Genomic DNA, 15,931 nt, shown 5'->3' with positions numbered 1-15,931 from the left:
GCGCGACGGGCGACGAGGCTCACTCATTGGTAACAGTCGATACTGATGCTCCCCAAAGTAGTATCAACGACGACACAATCGATGGCTGTGTGTGCCGTTCGTGCTAGGGTGGCGCCGGCCAGTTCGTCGTCGCGGTGGCTTGTGTGCGTGGCCGTCTCTCATCTGAGACGAGTCGAGACGTGTGAGATGCAAAACAGAGACGTGGTGCTGCTCGCCGTCGGCCCCTTGCATGCCCGTGTCGTGTGCCGCCGTGAGGACGGGCGGCGGGCGGGCCTGGCGACGAGGTTGCCGGGCAACCCCGCCTTTATTTTCTGGTCAAGTCGCGGCGCGCCTCCCAAGGGAAATTTAGGACGCGGTGCAGCGATGCATCGTCGAGGGTCGAGGCCTGACGCAACGCAACGCAACACGCAGCTTCCTCTCCGCCACGCCTTGCCTGACCTTGGCTTGCTCTCTCTCCGTCATCCCATCTCCTGGCCCTGACGCTCTCCTTGCCGCGTATTTCCAGCGTAATGTCAGCCCGATGAGCAGTCGTCGTCGTGGTCGTCGTCGTACGTTGTCGTCTTGGTCTTCGTCCCGAGTTGCCCTTTCCTTCCTCCTGCCATTCCTCTCCTGATAGCACACAATCCTCTTCGCGACGCGAAGCCATAGAGGCGTGGGTTCTCTTGCTGCACGGAGGCGAGTCGTACTCCCCCACAGTAGGAGCTGCCGCTTGATCAGGATATCACTGCGATCGATCGACCATCTCTTTCTTCCTTCCTCCCTTGTCTTTTCCCCATCTCCTTCATCGTCCTCGCCCTCGTCCTCGCCCTCGTCCTCGCCCTCGCCCTCGCCCTCGCCCTCGTCACCTTGGTTACCACTCCTGCGGCGTGCCCAAAGCACGTCGAGTAGTCACATCACTACAACAATTTCCAAACCTCGTCCTAAGGACGATTCTCTCGGCGCAATCACGCCGCACGCCGCACGCCGCACGCAGCCCGCCATGTCCACTCAGCATGCCACCCTCGAACACTCGCCCGATCCATCCCCCTCAGCATTCCCATCTACCCGCGCCTCGACATCACGTAGCGGCAGCGTGGCAAGCATCTGGAGCTCAGCAGAGATCCCATTCTTCCTCGATGCTCGTCGCAGGAGCAGCGAGGTCAATGCTGCACGCAAGGGCTCAACGAGTGCTGCCTCGGGCTCACGATCAGCATCCGCCTCTGGATCTGCCTCTGGCTCCGGCTCTGGTTCTGGCTCAGCATGGTCTCACGGCCCTCGCGTCGTAGCACTAGCCAGCTCGCGCAACAATGACTACGACTTCCCCGGACGCAGACGGTCTGTTAGAGATGTACCCGACGGACCTTCGTCGCCACGGCCCAGCGTCGATTCTTTGGCGTCATGGCGGCGAGGCAGCAATAGCGGTAGTGACGGGCAAGGGAGGAGGACAAGCTCATTGGCATTACCAGACGCCGCTGTGGTACCGACTCGAGGTTTCCAGACTCGCAAACCTGCAACACTTGCCATCCATCCCATCGCCTATACATCCCCCCTCGCCACACACAACGAGCGTGATGCCTCGCCGACTACGACGACGTCCACACAAGCTCCCTCCCTAGCCACCAGCCCGGTTCCATCCAGCGAGACCGACGCCAGCGCAAGCTGTTCCACTCCGCTGACAGCCAAGAGCATCAATTCGTCAATGCATCCTCGAGACGTCCCTGCGAAACCGCTGCCATCTCTGTATGCACGCGCCGGCCAATTTTTCCGCGCAGACTACACAATGGTCAGCCCCTTGACCGCGAATGCAGATGAAATCGATCCCCTCGACGCCAGCGCATCCTCAGCGATACCAATCCCTGCGGCTCCACCCCGCGTCACCATGCTCGCGCCAGTCACCGAGGCGGGAATGGGACCGAGATCACCTCGCTCCCTGCTGCGCCCACACACGGCTGCAGCTACAACGGGGTCCTTCCTCGAAGCTCCCTTCTCCCGCGAGCAGCATCGCCGCGCTCTCGCGAAACAACGCCATCAATCGCTCGCGCCCTGGCAGCTTGCTCAACTCCCTTCGCCATTAGAGTCCCCTCATTCCGGGGACACCATCACGATGGAGCAGGAGGCTGCGATGGAGCGGCAACGCACCATGTCCGTGCCCAAGCTGTCCGCACTGCCTCACCCTCTGTCCTCCTCGCGCAAATCATCGTGGGGTGGCCAACCTTCGCCACCAGCCACTGCACGGCAAGACAGCGATGACGAGGGCGCCGGCGGAGGCAGCAGCAATGCCACGCCATATCGTGCGCCGACGTCGCCTCGCAGCTTCAGAAGCGGAATTCTGCGACGCAGCGGTCGACCTTCGTCCAGTCGCCTCAACACGCCCACGTCAGTCTCCACTGCGCCGGGCACACTGCGACCCAAGTCGTCGAGCGGCAAGGGTGCGGGTTGGTCGTCTTACCTGTCCGAGGGCTTGACGCTCTACATCGATCAAGGACCAAAGCGCGATTTCGCCATCAAGGTGCCGTACCTCCGCTATGATCCATTTGGTAGACCGGAGGACATCGCAGATACCACTGCAGCCGCTGCGTCAGGCACCCCTGACTCAAAGCCAGGCACGCCGCGCAAGAGTAAAGGAAGGCTATCGGCGATAGACCCGGACGATGAGGTTGGGACGCTGGAGTTCGGCCACCTGCCGCAGGCCAACGACGCTGAGGCAGTCTTGTTCTCGCGTCGCGGTTCGGCTCCCATCCTGCGCCACTTGGGCATTGGAGACGATACCAAGGCGGACCTGCTAACGCGACAGGCGGCCCTCTCGCTCGACGCGAATGGGTTGCACGAGGTCTCGGGCTACGAGAGACACGGCAAGATTGCGTGGCGCTTCAAGTACCAGGTGATGAACTTGGGCGATGGAGAGGCGGCGCTACGTCCCGTATCCTTTGACTGTTCGGCCACCCTCCTTGATCCGACGCGCGCTCGCAAGGCTCGACTTTTCAAGATGGTCAAGAAGGGAGTCACTTCGACGCTAGCCTCGAGCTTGGTCGCGAGTGAGTCTGGCTCAAGGGGCAGCCACTCAGGGGAGAGTGATGGCTCCTCGCCACGAGGACAGAGGACTCGCCGCGGCGACCTTCGCCGACCGTCCGAATGGACCAATGGCTCCTCCATCTCGGCGACGTCGATGCTGCGTCAGAGCACCTCGAATACCGTGTCGCCTCCCCCGTCGACTGGCTCCCTCTCGCCCGTATCACGCCGTGTCGAGTACCAGCCGCGCAATGGGTCCCTAGGCTATGCGCGGTCCACCAAGTCGACGCGCCTAGCCAACGTCTTGCAGGCAGAGCGACTACTTCGCGCCAGCCAAGGAGACCTGGCGAGTAGCAGTCGCAGCAGCAGCGTAAGCTTCGGCGCCGGTGGTAGCGGCGCCGAATCCCCTCTTGTTGCGACTCGAGCCGCAAGCATCGTGGCAGAGATGAAGCCAACGACTCCCTCCGAGGAGATCAAGAGGGCGTACCTCATGCGTGCCATCGAAAGGGACGAGCACCAGCACCAGCACCAGCACCAGCACCAGCCGCGAGTGTCCCCGCCTGCTACCCGCTCTCCAGCCTCTGCGCGCTTCCCGCCTACAGCTGCCCGCGAGGAGCCCTCGACGACGCCTACACAGGAACACTTTTTCTTCGCCCGCAACTCACCCACTGGCGGGGTGAGCACGTCGAGCCGTAGCTCCGGGGGTAGCTCGTGGGCCGAACATTTTGCCTCCCTCGCCGCCTCGAGCCAGCGACGCCTCCGCCAGGCCGTCTCGAGCAAAGCGTTGCCCGAGCTGCCGCCTGCTTCGTCGCTGCCATTGCTGAGAAAGAAGAAGAGCAGCGCAAGGACGATCAGCGGCGGTGGATCTGGGGCCGTGGGTGGAGGTGGCGAGCAAGCAGGAAGCGGGGCAAAGCCGCCACCACCACCACCACAGTCGTCTCTCTTATCAGAATTGGGTTTCATCTAGGCGTTCGTTCTCCCGTCGCACCTCGCATAAGAATCATTGTCCTGCACACGTGTACTATTTTCTTGCCACACAAACTCAATCCTAGCATATCTCTGCGTGCCCTCCAAGATACCATCGTGCTGTCTCGCCACCACGTTATCGCCTCGCTCCACGCCACCTCGCGACTCGCCCCTCGCTACCACGTTTCACTGTAGGGCCTCATGTCGAGCTCGTGCGTCCAGCAACTCTTCCTCTGCGTTGCCACACTATAGTAGGCCTCAGCGATATCCTCCGGCTTGAAGCGAGAGTTAGGCACAAAGTCCGATCCCATGTAGCTGCGAGCCCTCTCTCCGTCGATCATACCATCGACGATGGTGTGAAAGACGTGGACCCCTTGTGACGCGTACTCGCGGGCGATGCTCTGCGTGATATTGCGCAATCCGGCCTTGGCGGAAGCAAAGGCAGAGAAATTGGCAGAGCCCTTGAGCGAGGCCGTTGCCCCCGTGACGGCTAGGAAACCAGCTGGCTCGTCCCCCTCGCGACTCTTGGCCCAATCTGCATGGGCGGTGAGGGTTCGCAGGTAGGCTTGAGCAAAGAGGAAGCCGCCCTTGGTCATGACCTGCCACTGCTCCTCGAGCTGTTCGGCCGTCGTCTCTAGGAAGGGCGCTCGGCTGATGGCAGCTGGATTGAAGACTGCGCCCCATACGCGGGCTTTGCCGCCGAAATCGCGATCGATCTGGCCAAAAGCCGCATCGATGCTGTCCTTTTGCGAGACGTCTGCGCCATACGCCACTGCTTTTCCCTGTTGCAGCTGATTGATATCCGACGCCAGTTCTTCGAGGCGAGTCTTTGAGCGGGAGATGAGGGCGACTGGGTGTCCCGCTTGGGCGAAGCGTTTGGCGATCTGCGCGGGCGTCGTGAGGGAAAGGGTGTGTGAGTGTGAAAGACGAGACTACCAATGTCCAGAAATCACGCATTGGTCCGCTCGTCGCGCTGGATGCTCACTGCAAAGCCTGTGCCGGGGCCTGCACCGACGACGACGACGATCTTTAAAGCGGCAGAGCTGATGGCGGGCATTTTAGTGGGATTTTACTGTGATGGTGCGTTACCGTAGAAGAGTGGCCCAGCGATGCCGCCCGCACGCAGTCGGCCCCACATTGGCCCATCTCCGCCCTCCGTCCGTGCGTGCGCGCAGCTGGGTGAGTGAGCTTAGAATAAGTCCCCGAGGTCGACGCTCATCGAGGCCGAGGCCCGGGCCCGCCCCCTCGCCCCCTCGCCCACCAATCGATCGATTCATCTACGTCGTACGCTGCAGAGACCGATACGCGAGCACATGGTACTGCGCTACGGAGCAAACCAACACACCTTGAAATCCACTTTCAATGGTTCATCGCCACCCCGATCGCCATCGAAGTGCGCTTGCCCGTGTGCGTGGGAGCGTGGCGTGGCGTTGCGTGGTGTGGTCGCCTGGTGGAAGCCCACATCGCCATCACACCCGCCCTCGCAACCTCTCAAAGACCGTTGCTAATCGAGCTTCATGGTCTAGCCCGACTTTGTGTGGCTAATTGACTCGCACGTGCGGTTGAGATCTTCTCGTAGTTGCAATACAGCGCCTTTGCTGCTCGCTGACCGTCGCCATCTTAAACTTGCAGTCGGTCGTCTTCGAAAAAAAAAAGGCTTGTGCTCGCCAAGTGCTCGGCTGCACGCTCACGCGACTCGACGCCCCCTTTTGACGGGGGGGCGATGAGCACGTTCTATTCCTTGGCACTCGACCGCAAACTACCAATTTTGGATCTTCGCAATCGAGATGGGTGTGGGCAAGCAGGGCAAGCCCAGGAACATGGCACAGCACAACGTAGCGCGCGCATACGCCCTGGCAGCTCATCATCTGGTTTCACTGTGAGTCGCCAGCGGGATCCCACCGGTCCCCCGCTCGTCCCCGGCCCACCGCGGCCTCCCAATCACGCCAAGAGCTCAAGACCACTGTCGCGCGCAATCAACTTCACCCACTAAACGATGGTCAGACTCAGGCTAGACGGCGCCCGGATGTGGATGGCACGTTCTTGTCGCCACGGACAGATAGCCGCCGGTAACAACTTCCGAACGAGAAGAAGTGCAGGCTACGGTATAAGACAGATGGACAAGTCGAGACGGCTATCGTTTACTTTCCCCCCAAGCTAGTCCACACCAGCCTCACCCACCCTTCCTCTTGCGCACTCGCTCAACCCCCTGACACACGCGCACGCGCAAGATGCCGTACCTCCACCAGTATGACTACCTCATGGGCATCGGCACCATCTTTGCCATGCTCGACGCCTACAACAACGGCGCCAACGATGTGGCCAACGCTTGGGCTACCTCGGTCTCGAGTCGCAGTATTTCATACCGCATGGCCATGGTCTGCGCCCTGGTCTTTGAGTTGCTTGGTGCCCTCACCGTAGGAGCACGAACAGCCGACACGATCAAGAACGGTATCATTCCGCCAACGTGAGTGTGCGCGCGCGAGATGCCCAGCCTCCATTTCCTTGCTCACACACAACATCTCTTCGCCTCGCTCGCAGCGCCTTCCGTGGCAACGCTGGTGTTCAGATGCTCGCTTTCACTTGCGCCCTCGCCGGTGCCTCGTCCTGGGTCATGTGGTGCACTCGTCACTCTGCCCACGTCTCGTCGACCTATTCGCTCATCTCGGCCGTCGCTGGTGTCGGTATCGCCACGGCCGGCGCCCGCAACGTCGTGAGTAGCAGCGCGCATCCACAAAGCCTCTCGCATTATTGTGCTGACCTCTCCTCCTCCCTTCCTCGCGCCAGCAATGGGGATGGAACAACGGCAAGGGTCTCGGTGCCATCTTCGCCGGTCTCGGTATGGCTCCCATCTGCTCCGCCGGCTTCGGTGCCATCACCTTCCTCCTCATCAAGCTCGTAGTCCACCTCCGCCGCAACCCTGTCCCCTGGGCTGTGTGGACCTCGCCCTTCTTCTTCCTCATCGCCGGTACCGTCTGCTCCCTCTCCATCGTCTACAAGGGATCGCCCAACCTCGGCCTTGACAAGAAGCCCCCTAGCTTCATCGTCGCCGTCTCCCTCGGCACCGGCTTTGGACTCGCCCTCCTCTCTGCCCTCTTCTTCGTCCCGTGGCTCCACGCCAAGGTCATCAAGAAGGACCAGACCCTCAAGGCCTGGCAAGTCATCATGGGTCCCCTCCTCTGGTCGCGCCCCTACGCCACCGAGGCTGAGTCTGCCGTCGCCATTGTCCCCAACTACGCCGTCGTCCAGCACAAGGACTACGTTCCCAACACCGAGGAGTCCACGCAGACCGGTGACGACTCCTCCGACGAGAAGATCGCCCCCGTCAACGACCTCATCGCTCCTCACAAGACGTATCAGGAGCTCGAAGCTGAGGCTCGCGAGCGTCTCCACGCCAAGCTGCGCCAGGGCACCGGTCCCCTCGGCTGGGCCATGCGCTACCTCCACGCCAACCCCATCGGCGACGGTGCTTGCTACGAGACGCACAACATGAAGCTCTACGCCAAGCGCCTCCCCGCCATGTGCGTCGTCGCCCTCCTCTACGGTTCCCACTACGACATCCACGTCGCTCAGGCCGGTGTCGCAGGCACCCCCGAGGGCAACCGCATGGAGCGCGTCTACGCCCACGCCAAGATGTACCCCAACGAGGTCGAGCACACCTACTCTTTCATCCAGTTGATCACGGCATGCACCGCCTCCTTCGCCCACGGCGCCAACGACATCGGTAACGCCGTCGCTCCTTGGGCCGTCATCTACTCTGCATGGTCCACGGGCAACCCGGCCGCCTCGAAGCTCCCCGTCGCCACCTGGCAGATTGCCGTCCTCGCCCTCGTCCTCGTCTTCGGCTTCGTCACCTACGGCTACAAGATCATGACCGTCATGGGCTCCAAGCTCACCTACCACTCGCCCTCTCGTGGTACCTCGATGGAGCTCGGTGCGGCCATTACCATCCTCATCTTCTCGCAGTACAAGCTCCCCGTCTCCACCAGCATGTGCATCACGGGCGCAACCGTCGGCGTCGGTCTCTGCAACGGCACCTTCAAGGCCGTCAACTGGCAGCGAGTCGGACTCCTCTTCCTCTCCTGGATCGTCACGATCCCCATTGCCGGTCTCCTCGCCGGTCTCCCCATGGCCGCCATCCTGGCCGCTCCCCGCTTCGTCTGATCTACGCGCGCTCTCTCTCTCTCTCTCTGCTCTGTATATGCTATCTGTTTCATCCTTTGTCACCCGCACGTGTGCACGATGCCTCATTCAATGACACTTTTACATGATGACACCCTCGGCACGCTCCCGCAAACCACGCACAGCCTGAAGCGACTCGGCTCTCACCCCTCCCGTACCAGCCCCGCTCATCAGAACGCCAACTCTCAATCGCTCGCTCTCCCCCTTCTCCCGCTTGCCCGCCGCACGCAACATCTCCTCCAGTGCCTCGCGCCTGCCCTCCGCCTCAACGTAGAGAACGTAGAGCGCATCATACCCACCAGCGCCGGGCACGCCGCCGCCAAGCACTCCCGGCACTCCGTCGATCGCAGCGCTCAGCACCCGACCCATGCTGTCCGGCTCTACGGGCGCGCCGCTCAGCCTTCCTAGTTCGCGCATACCTGCGCGTGTGGAGCGTAGCGCATCGCGAGCGGCAATGAGGGCTCGGCCCGTCTCGCTCTCGGCGAGGCGAGTGGAAGACGATGTACCCGTTTCGCCGCCATCGTGCACGCCGTGGGCATGTCCGTGTCCACACCCGTCGGACACGCCTCCCCATTCGCTGCTCTTCCTCCCCTTCGCCCACTCCAGCGTCTCTTTGTACTCATCAGCGGCCCCTCCCTGCGCGAGTGCCATCCGTGCAAACGCGTCAGCGAGCGCCGAGTTGCTCGACGCAATGACATCGTAGAGCTGTTTTGCCCACTCGGGCTTCTTTGTCCTCCACGCCTGGACGGACGAGACGAGCGAGGGCGTATTTGATCCGGCATCGACATCTGCGAGGAGCAGGGAGATGCCTGCGGGGAGCGAGAGAGGAGCGGGACGTAGCGATGTTGATGAGGCAGTCGTGGCGGCGAGGCCCTCGAAGGCGGTTGGGTGGGCATTGCTCGTGGTCGTAGCAGAGAGGGGCGAGGGCTTCCAGAGCGGCTGCTGGAGCGGATCCAAGTGGGGGCCTAGCGATTCGACGTCGCGGAGTGAGGCCAGCTCGCCTGCCTCTCCCTTGGGCGCGCCGGTGACGGGTATCTTGGGTATGCTAGCCAGGAGAGGCTCAAGCACCTTGGCATCGAAGCGCCTGTAGATCTGACTGCCCCATACCGCCGCGCTGACGTCGAAACCGCTGCCTATTTTGCCCTGCGCCGCACAGTGTGCCAGCTGCGCAGTGTTGTGGGCAAGGGCAAGGGCAAGGTCGTCGTCGTTTTCAAGCGTGCGGACGACGCCCAGGTGCAGCAAGAGCGAGGAGACGAGCGAGGTGGTGAGGGCAGCGGAGGACCCAAGCCCGGTCTTGTGGACGTCGCGGATCGCTACGTCCAATGGGTGGAAGGGGGCGAGCGAGGAGAGGTATTGCGATGTTGGAGCATCCTCGCTGCCCTCGGCCTTCTGCGAGTAGAAGTCATTGTCCGCAACGACCGTGATCTCCAATCCTTGCGCCAGCTTGGCGCGCAGCGCCGGCAGAGGTACACGCTGGTACGCAAGAGCAAGTGAGTAGACGAGGGCGAGACAGAGGAAGGGTGATCGACCTGCATAGGGCGAGGACGCCGACTCGGAGCTGAGCGAGAGCGCTCCGCTCTCGATGTCGAGATCAAAGTGCCAGACAGCCTGTGTGAACTGAGGCGAGCGAATGGATAGCCTGCCTGCAGTTCCCGCCGCAATGACCGAGTAGAAGCGGGCGTCGGTGCTGATAACGAGGCCAGGATAAGCAGGGGAAAGGACGAGGTACCCGCCAGCGACGAGGACCTTGCCCGGTGCAGAGACGACCGTGGTGGGCGAGGGGCTCTGAGGTGCGGCTTGGGGCTGAGCGACGTCTGCTCTCAGGAAGCGCCACAATCCCGCCTCATCCTTATAGTCATGATGCACCACTGTAACCAACCACCTCTTCTCCCCGATCTCCCTCATCAACTGAGCCGTAGCACTCCGCTTAGGGAAGAGAGACTCCCACTCCCTCCAGATATCAAACGCCTCGTCCCGCCAAGCTTTGAAGGACTCCTCCTCGATGATCGTAGGCTGAGCAATCTCCTTGCCGGGGAAGATGCCCCAGGTGACTGCCTCGACTTGCCCTCCCTGGGGCATGTTGGTCTCAAAATCGCCGCGACGATTGCCCGCGAAGAAGGTGAGCTTGCCTTGCCCCTCTGCCTCGATGCGGGCAGCGAGGGCGTCTTTGTCTGACTCGCTCATGAAGAATTCGACAAAGGCCCTGCGAAGGGGCGAGAGTGACCATATCTGGTCAGCCATTGCGTTGCGCAGCTTGAGCCGGTTCACTGCTGCACTCACTTCTGATACACGTATCCGTCTCGCGGCCCGAAGCCGTACGTAGGATCCGCACTTGACACGCCATCAACAGCCGGCTGCGACCCTACGGTCCACCATCCCTTTCCCGGGGCATTAAGAGCCAAAAGCCACTGCTGGATGGCCAGCGTCTCGTCGAAGATGGGCGCGTCGCACCAGGGGATGCACTGAATCTTGTCTACGAGGTACGACGAGAAGATGGCGCTGATGTCGTCGTCGCTGACTGGGTATCCCCAGATGCGGAGGGCGTCTGCGGGCGGGACCTTGAGCGAGACTCCGTAGCCGTCGATTTCACCAAAGGCGGGACTGCGCGCGTCTCCGAAGCGGCCCTAGTGAGGAGCGTAAGGAGAAGACGGGTTGGTCAGCATCTGGGTGATCTGGCTGCCACCACCCGCCCATACTCACGTTGGGGAATTCGTCCCATGTCGCATCGCTCGTCGCTGCGGCCGCTGATCTATTCGCCCCCTTTGCTGCTGCCTGTGCTCGTGCGAGCGCCTCCTCCGTCACGGCTCTGTAATCGATGTTGGCGTGGGTATCCCTCGACTTGAAGGACGGCACCTTCGCGCCGGTCGCAGGAAGCGTCTCGGCCCCCTCCTGCTGGCACTCGACCCACCCTAATCCCTCGAGCACCCTTCGCACGCTCTTCTCGAGGTTGAGAGTGCACAAATGGAAGCCCCGAATGTCCGTCTCTAGGTAGAGGCGCGCGATCATGCTGATGGCGAGATGGACGCCGTACTCCTTTACCGCTGCGTCGTCGAAGCGGATGGGCTCGAGGGCTGCGAGGACTGTGGGGGGCACCTTGGACTTGCAGAGGTTCGTCATGCGGCGGAATGATCTGCGCGGGTCAGGGTGAGGGCGAGAGAGATAAGCAATTGTGAAGACAGAGCTGAGCAGTCGCAGCTTGCTCTGGGGCACGCACTGGTAGTTCTGAATGGGCATGATACCAGGCAGGATGGGGATGGTGATTCCCGCTTCTCTACATCTGCGATACCATTCTACGAAGACATCGACGTCGTAGAAGAGCTGCGTGACGACGAAGTCAGCGCCACAATCCTGTTTGGCTTTGAGGAAGCGCACATCGCGGTCGATGTCCTGGTCGAGGCTGTCGCAGTATCCCTCTGGATAACCTGCTACGCCGATGCAGAAGAAGTCGCCGTGGGATTGACGGATGTATTCGACGAGGTCCGTCGCTCGTTGGAAGCGTGAGTCGGCGGCCACCCCTGCGAATGAGTGAAGTGAGCCAAGCATGATCAGATCACCTTCCTTCTCTCGAGTCGCCAACTCACAATACTCGTCCCCCCGAGGCGGATCACCCCTCAACGCCAGAATATTTCTGATCCCCAGCCTCTTGGCCTCTTCGAGCGTCTCATCCAAACTATCCTTATCGACATTGGTACACGTCAAATGCAAACACGAATCCATGGCCGCCTCGCAATCCAAGTCCTCCCTCACACCCTCCATGGGAACTACCGGATCCCACACGCCCCTCTGACCCCTCGCTGCCAATTCCAAGCTGCGTTCCTTTGTCGATCCGCCAGCCCCCCATGTGACGTGGTTCCACTGTGGGGAAAGGGTGGCATTCATGCGAGACATGCGGGCGAGTAGGTTGGCCTGGCCTTGGGAGGTCTTAGGAGGGAAGAACTCGAGCGACCAAAAGGGACGCGATTGTGACGACGATGTATGCTGAGCTATCTTGGTCGTGATGTGCGACGATGATGAGGAAGAGGAAGATGGCATCGCTGCCCCTGGTCCTGCCTCTGCGGTGGTAGTCATCTCGCTGCGACGCGGTGTGGGGAAGATGGCAAGAAGAGGAGAGAGCAACACCGGAAGAAGGGGAAGAAAGCGCGCCCACGAGAGGCGAGGAGACCCCCCACTCGTTCAAGTCCGTCAGCCGGATACCGCGGCATTGGTCTGTCCAGTCCCGAAGCGCTCATCGGGTCTCTCTTGCCTCTCGCACGTTGAGCATTGAATTCTCTTCAGATTGGATTGGATAGGCAGATAGAAGGGTAGAGATAGAGAGGGTAAAGAGGGACATAAATGACATCGCTCTGCACCGCATACACCGTCGCCTATACCCTCAACTCAACCATACCTACCAGATCCTCATCTGACCTTCAATGCCCTCCTCACACCCCGCGCTACTCCTTCCCGCCCGCCGTCGACCCCATCGCGGGTGAATTGACAGCCGGCGTCCCACTCGCATCACTGCTCGCCATCGAATGAGGCGGGGGCGGCACCGCCTGCTGCTGCTGCTGAGCAGGATGGGCCACACCCGGATGCATGTGTTGGGGAGGCGGCTGTTGATGGTGAGGATGATGATGAGGATGGTGATGATGCTGCTGTTGCTGCTGATGCGGGTGCCCGCCGTGCTGCCCATGCGCATGGAAGCCGCCACCAGGCCGCATAGAGGCTGGGCCCATGGGTCCCGCGACAAAGTGGGGCGGCATGGGACCTCCCTGCCCATAGTACATCTGCGGTGGTAGCGCTGCGCCCCCTTTGCCTGCTGCGTTGGCCGTCGTACGGGGCGTGCCAGGGGGAAGAGCACCACCTGCTGCAAATTGACCAGGAGCCGCCTGTACCGTTCCTGCGGCCGCTTGAGCCGCAGCTGCTGCCGCCATTTGGGGCGAGTACATCGTGGCTGGCGGGCCCTGAGGCGGCATAGGTGGTGAAAAGGGCATCGCGTGCGGTGCGTGAGGATTGTGCGGCGTATGAGGCATCATGGCGAATTGCTGCTGTTGCTGAACAGGTGCTCCTCCTGCAAAGGGCATGCCAGGACCGCCGTGAGGCATTCCGTGCGGCATCGGCATCGGGTACTGGCCGTGAGGGGGGAAGCGATAGGGACCAGAAGGTGGTCCCATCGGGGGCTGCTGCTGTTGCTGAGGTTGGTAGACGAGAGCGGGTGAGGGGGCGTACTGCGGGGTGCCTGGGACTGGGGGCGCTCCACCTCCTTCGCCTTGCCCCTGCTGAAGAGGAGTAGTAGCGTGGCCAGGCGTGCCCGGAACAGCGGGCCCTTGAGCCTGTGGCTGCGTGTACATGGCACGGAAGGATTTGCCATTGTACGGCCAAGTGGGTGGGATCGACGACGACTCAGGCACCACCTTGGACGAGCCCTTTTTGAACGGCGTAAAGTCCTCGCGCACGTGCAGGGGCGTAGCCGACTTGTTGAGGGGACGATTGCCAAAGAAGGGATTGGCGGGTGGGGCAGGAGCGGCGGGAGTAGATGAAGCTGCCCCTGCTCCAGCGCCCGGTGTGAAGCTTGCGGCTGCAGGATTGAAGGGCTTGAAAGAGCTCGCCTTGGCGCTCATCTTGGACATTGCTGACGACGAAGGAAGCGCTGGCGCAGCACCAGCCGCAGGGGCCGCCCCGTCCTGTTTGGCCTTGAAGGGCGGAATCTTGGGAATCGTCATCTTAGAAAGCATTGCTTTGGTATCAGCCAGCTGCGCAGCCTGAGTCGACGGTGGTGCTGGCGTCGCAGCCGTACTTGCACTCGCAGCGCCGCTCGAAGACGTCGGAGCCATCGAAGAGGACTGAGCGTGAGCTGGTGCCGGGCTCAAGCTCTTTTGAAGGGCTGGATCGCGAGGCTTTGAATCCGGGCTCTTGTGTACGACTGATGCGACGTCTTCAGGCATGGGCGTCTTGAGCTTGAAGCTCGATGACCAGCTCTTGAGCTCGGCGAGGCGCGCCTTCTTCTCCTGCTCCGTCTGCTGCTGCTTGCGCGACTCGAAGCGCATTCGCTCAGAGGATACGAACTGCTTAAAGTCCGAATGAAGGCGATTGGACTTGCCGTCCTCTGGGGCTGCACCCCCAGCAGCAGCAGGAGCAGCAGCAGCGACCGTCGTAGCTTTCGGCGCTGTAGCTCCGCTCCCGTCACCATCTGGGATCGTGGGGCTTGCGACATTGACGGCGATGCTAGGAGCTGCAGCTCCTGCCTTCTTCTCGGCCGCCTCGGCGAGGACGACGCGAGGGCTGGCAGCCGCTCTTCTCGCTGCGGGAGGGACATAGGCATTGGGACCACGCTTGACGGCGCCGTACCTAAGCGCGAGACAAGGGGAGCATTGCGGGTTAGCTTGAATTCTGCTGCGACTCTCGTGCACGCGTCCACGCACTTGTCTTCCTCGTTCTGGCCCGAGTCATCGACATGTCCCCTCTCTTCTGCCATGTGAGTGTTCGAAGACACCTGCCCTTCAATCTCTGCTGCCAAACGTGCAGCTCTCCTTTCCTTCTCCTTGAAGTCCTTGCCGCTACGATCGAGCTTCGTCGTGTAGAGGTCCTCGTCGTAGTTGCTCTTGAGACCAAAGCGAGCTTCATTGGCTGCGAATTGATCCCATGCCTGGCCGGGCTTCGAAGACTTGCTGCTGTTGTTGGTCGCTGAGCCGTCTTCGATGCCTCCACTGAGTGCGCTGCCATCGTCGTCCCACTTTTCCAATGCCCTCGATGCCGGGTCTGGACGAGCTGCCGCAGAGATCTCGACGTCGGTGCGAAAGGCTGCGCGAGATCACGTCGCGACGAGACAAAAGAGGTCAGCTTTCCTTTTTGATGTCGATATCGTCGCCCCGCCCTCTGGCACACGATCCCACACTCACACTGTCGGTCCGCCTCTCGTACAGGCTCGCCCAGGGTCACCTCGTGAGCCTCGACGATGTCCAAGTCGCCGCCATTGATGACGAGGAGCTTCTGTGGAGCGCCCAGGGTACCATCGCCCTTGATCTCCTGAGCAGACGAGAGGCTGACGCCGAGATCACCGGGAGAGGTCGAGTGCAAGATACCAACGAATCGTTGTCCGCTTCGAGTCTTTGCAGTGACGGTGTTGCCTACCAGGCTGACAAGGACAAACAGGGTGCGGCTAGCTGCATCGTCCCCTCGTTGAGCAGTCTGCGTCTGCGATCCCAGCGAGGGGAAAGCAGAGGCCGATGGAGCCTGCGAAGGAGGAGCAGGAGCAGGAGCTGCTGCTGCTGATGGTCCGCGAAAGCCATTGGGAGTGGACCATCCGCGAGTGCTGGGACTGCTACCACTACCGCCACGAGGAGACGACGTGGAGAGGCGACTGCCACCGCGTGAGGCTGCAGTGCTTCCGCCTCTGGCTCCACGAAGGGACATGCTGGCGGCCAAAGAAGGTTGCGTCGCGCGAAGGGAAGGGAAGGGGGAAAAGGGGAGCCGGAGATCGCTGGTCGGGGCTGATGCCAATTAGACGTTGATCATGGAAGCAGCTGAGCGAGTACGAAGATAGAGTAGACTACGTAGCAGCAGCAGCAGCAGCAGCAGCAGTGGCGGCGGCGTTGCGAAAGGTCGCAGCCGTTGGTGATGATATAGAGTAGTAGCAACGACGACCGATGGTCCTGTCGTCGAGGCGCCTCGACTTGGACTCTCGGCCTTGGCTGCACGGCACGCCAGGTCGACGACGACGACGAGCGACAGACAAGAGACAGCCCGCCCGCGCGCCCCCCCGCCCCTCCGCCCCGCCCTTGGTTGCTCACAAGCCATCTTCATCCGCTGCCTGCTG

At 61.6% G+C, this 15,931-nt stretch overlaps 5 protein-coding genes across 5 annotated transcripts; 2 read left to right on the top strand and 3 right to left on the bottom strand.

Annotated features, from left to right (window-relative positions):
* Nucleotides 1-979: 979 nt before the first annotated feature.
* BDZ90DRAFT_275597 (hypothetical protein) lies at nucleotides 980-3,955 on the top strand (the record flags this gene model as incomplete). Its single annotated transcript, XM_025508886.1, has 1 exon — nucleotides 980-3,955. The coding sequence occupies one exon, from the start codon at nucleotides 980-982 to the stop codon at nucleotides 3,953-3,955; it is 2,976 nt and encodes a 991-aa protein (XP_025360724.1).
* Nucleotides 3,956-4,042: 87 nt separating this feature from the next.
* BDZ90DRAFT_58973 (NAD(P)-binding protein) lies at nucleotides 4,043-5,338 on the bottom strand. The gene is made up of 3 exons (XM_025509706.1): nucleotides 5,300-5,338; nucleotides 4,940-5,129; nucleotides 4,043-4,838 (listed from the first exon to the last, which is right to left on the bottom strand). Exons 2-3 carry the CDS (start codon nucleotides 5,009-5,011, stop codon nucleotides 4,131-4,133), a joined length of 780 nt encoding a protein of 259 aa, XP_025360723.1. The 5' UTR covers nucleotides 5,012-5,129; nucleotides 5,300-5,338; the 3' UTR covers nucleotides 4,043-4,130.
* An 847-nt stretch (nucleotides 5,339-6,185) lies between these two features.
* On the top strand, nucleotides 6,186-8,118 carry BDZ90DRAFT_222542 (phosphate transporter; the record flags this gene model as incomplete). The annotated part of the gene is made up of 3 exons (XM_025504534.1): nucleotides 6,186-6,421; nucleotides 6,496-6,667; nucleotides 6,742-8,118. The coding sequence occupies 3 exons, from the start codon at nucleotides 6,186-6,188 to the stop codon at nucleotides 8,116-8,118; spliced, it is 1,785 nt and encodes a 594-aa protein (XP_025360722.1).
* A 37-nt stretch (nucleotides 8,119-8,155) lies between these two features.
* On the bottom strand, nucleotides 8,156-12,251 carry BDZ90DRAFT_233684 (hypothetical protein). The gene is made up of 5 exons (XM_025506722.1): nucleotides 11,718-12,251; nucleotides 11,351-11,651; nucleotides 10,837-11,266; nucleotides 10,417-10,760; nucleotides 8,156-10,339 (listed from the first exon to the last, which is right to left on the bottom strand). The coding sequence occupies exons 1-5, from the start codon at nucleotides 12,166-12,168 to the stop codon at nucleotides 8,218-8,220; spliced, it is 3,648 nt and encodes a 1,215-aa protein (XP_025360721.1). The 5' UTR covers nucleotides 12,169-12,251; the 3' UTR covers nucleotides 8,156-8,217.
* Nucleotides 12,252-12,476: 225 nt separating this feature from the next.
* On the bottom strand, nucleotides 12,477-15,776 carry BDZ90DRAFT_281072 (hypothetical protein). Its single transcript, XM_025509335.1, has 3 exons — nucleotides 15,015-15,776; nucleotides 14,538-14,916; nucleotides 12,477-14,463 (listed from the first exon to the last, which is right to left on the bottom strand). Exons 1-3 carry the CDS (start codon nucleotides 15,526-15,528, stop codon nucleotides 12,570-12,572), a joined length of 2,787 nt encoding a protein of 928 aa, XP_025360720.1. The 5' UTR covers nucleotides 15,529-15,776; the 3' UTR covers nucleotides 12,477-12,569.
* Between the last annotated feature and the right edge of the window lie 155 nt (nucleotides 15,777-15,931).

This window comes from Jaminaea rosea, assembly GCF_003144245.1.
Source record: "Jaminaea rosea strain MCA 5214 unplaced genomic scaffold BDZ90scaffold_12, whole genome shotgun sequence".
In the NCBI taxonomy this organism is placed as follows: Eukaryota; Fungi; Basidiomycota; class Exobasidiomycetes; order Microstromatales; genus Jaminaea; species Jaminaea rosea.
Note: the sequence above shows the minus strand (reverse complement) of the source record. Positions and strands in the feature narration are given on the sequence as shown.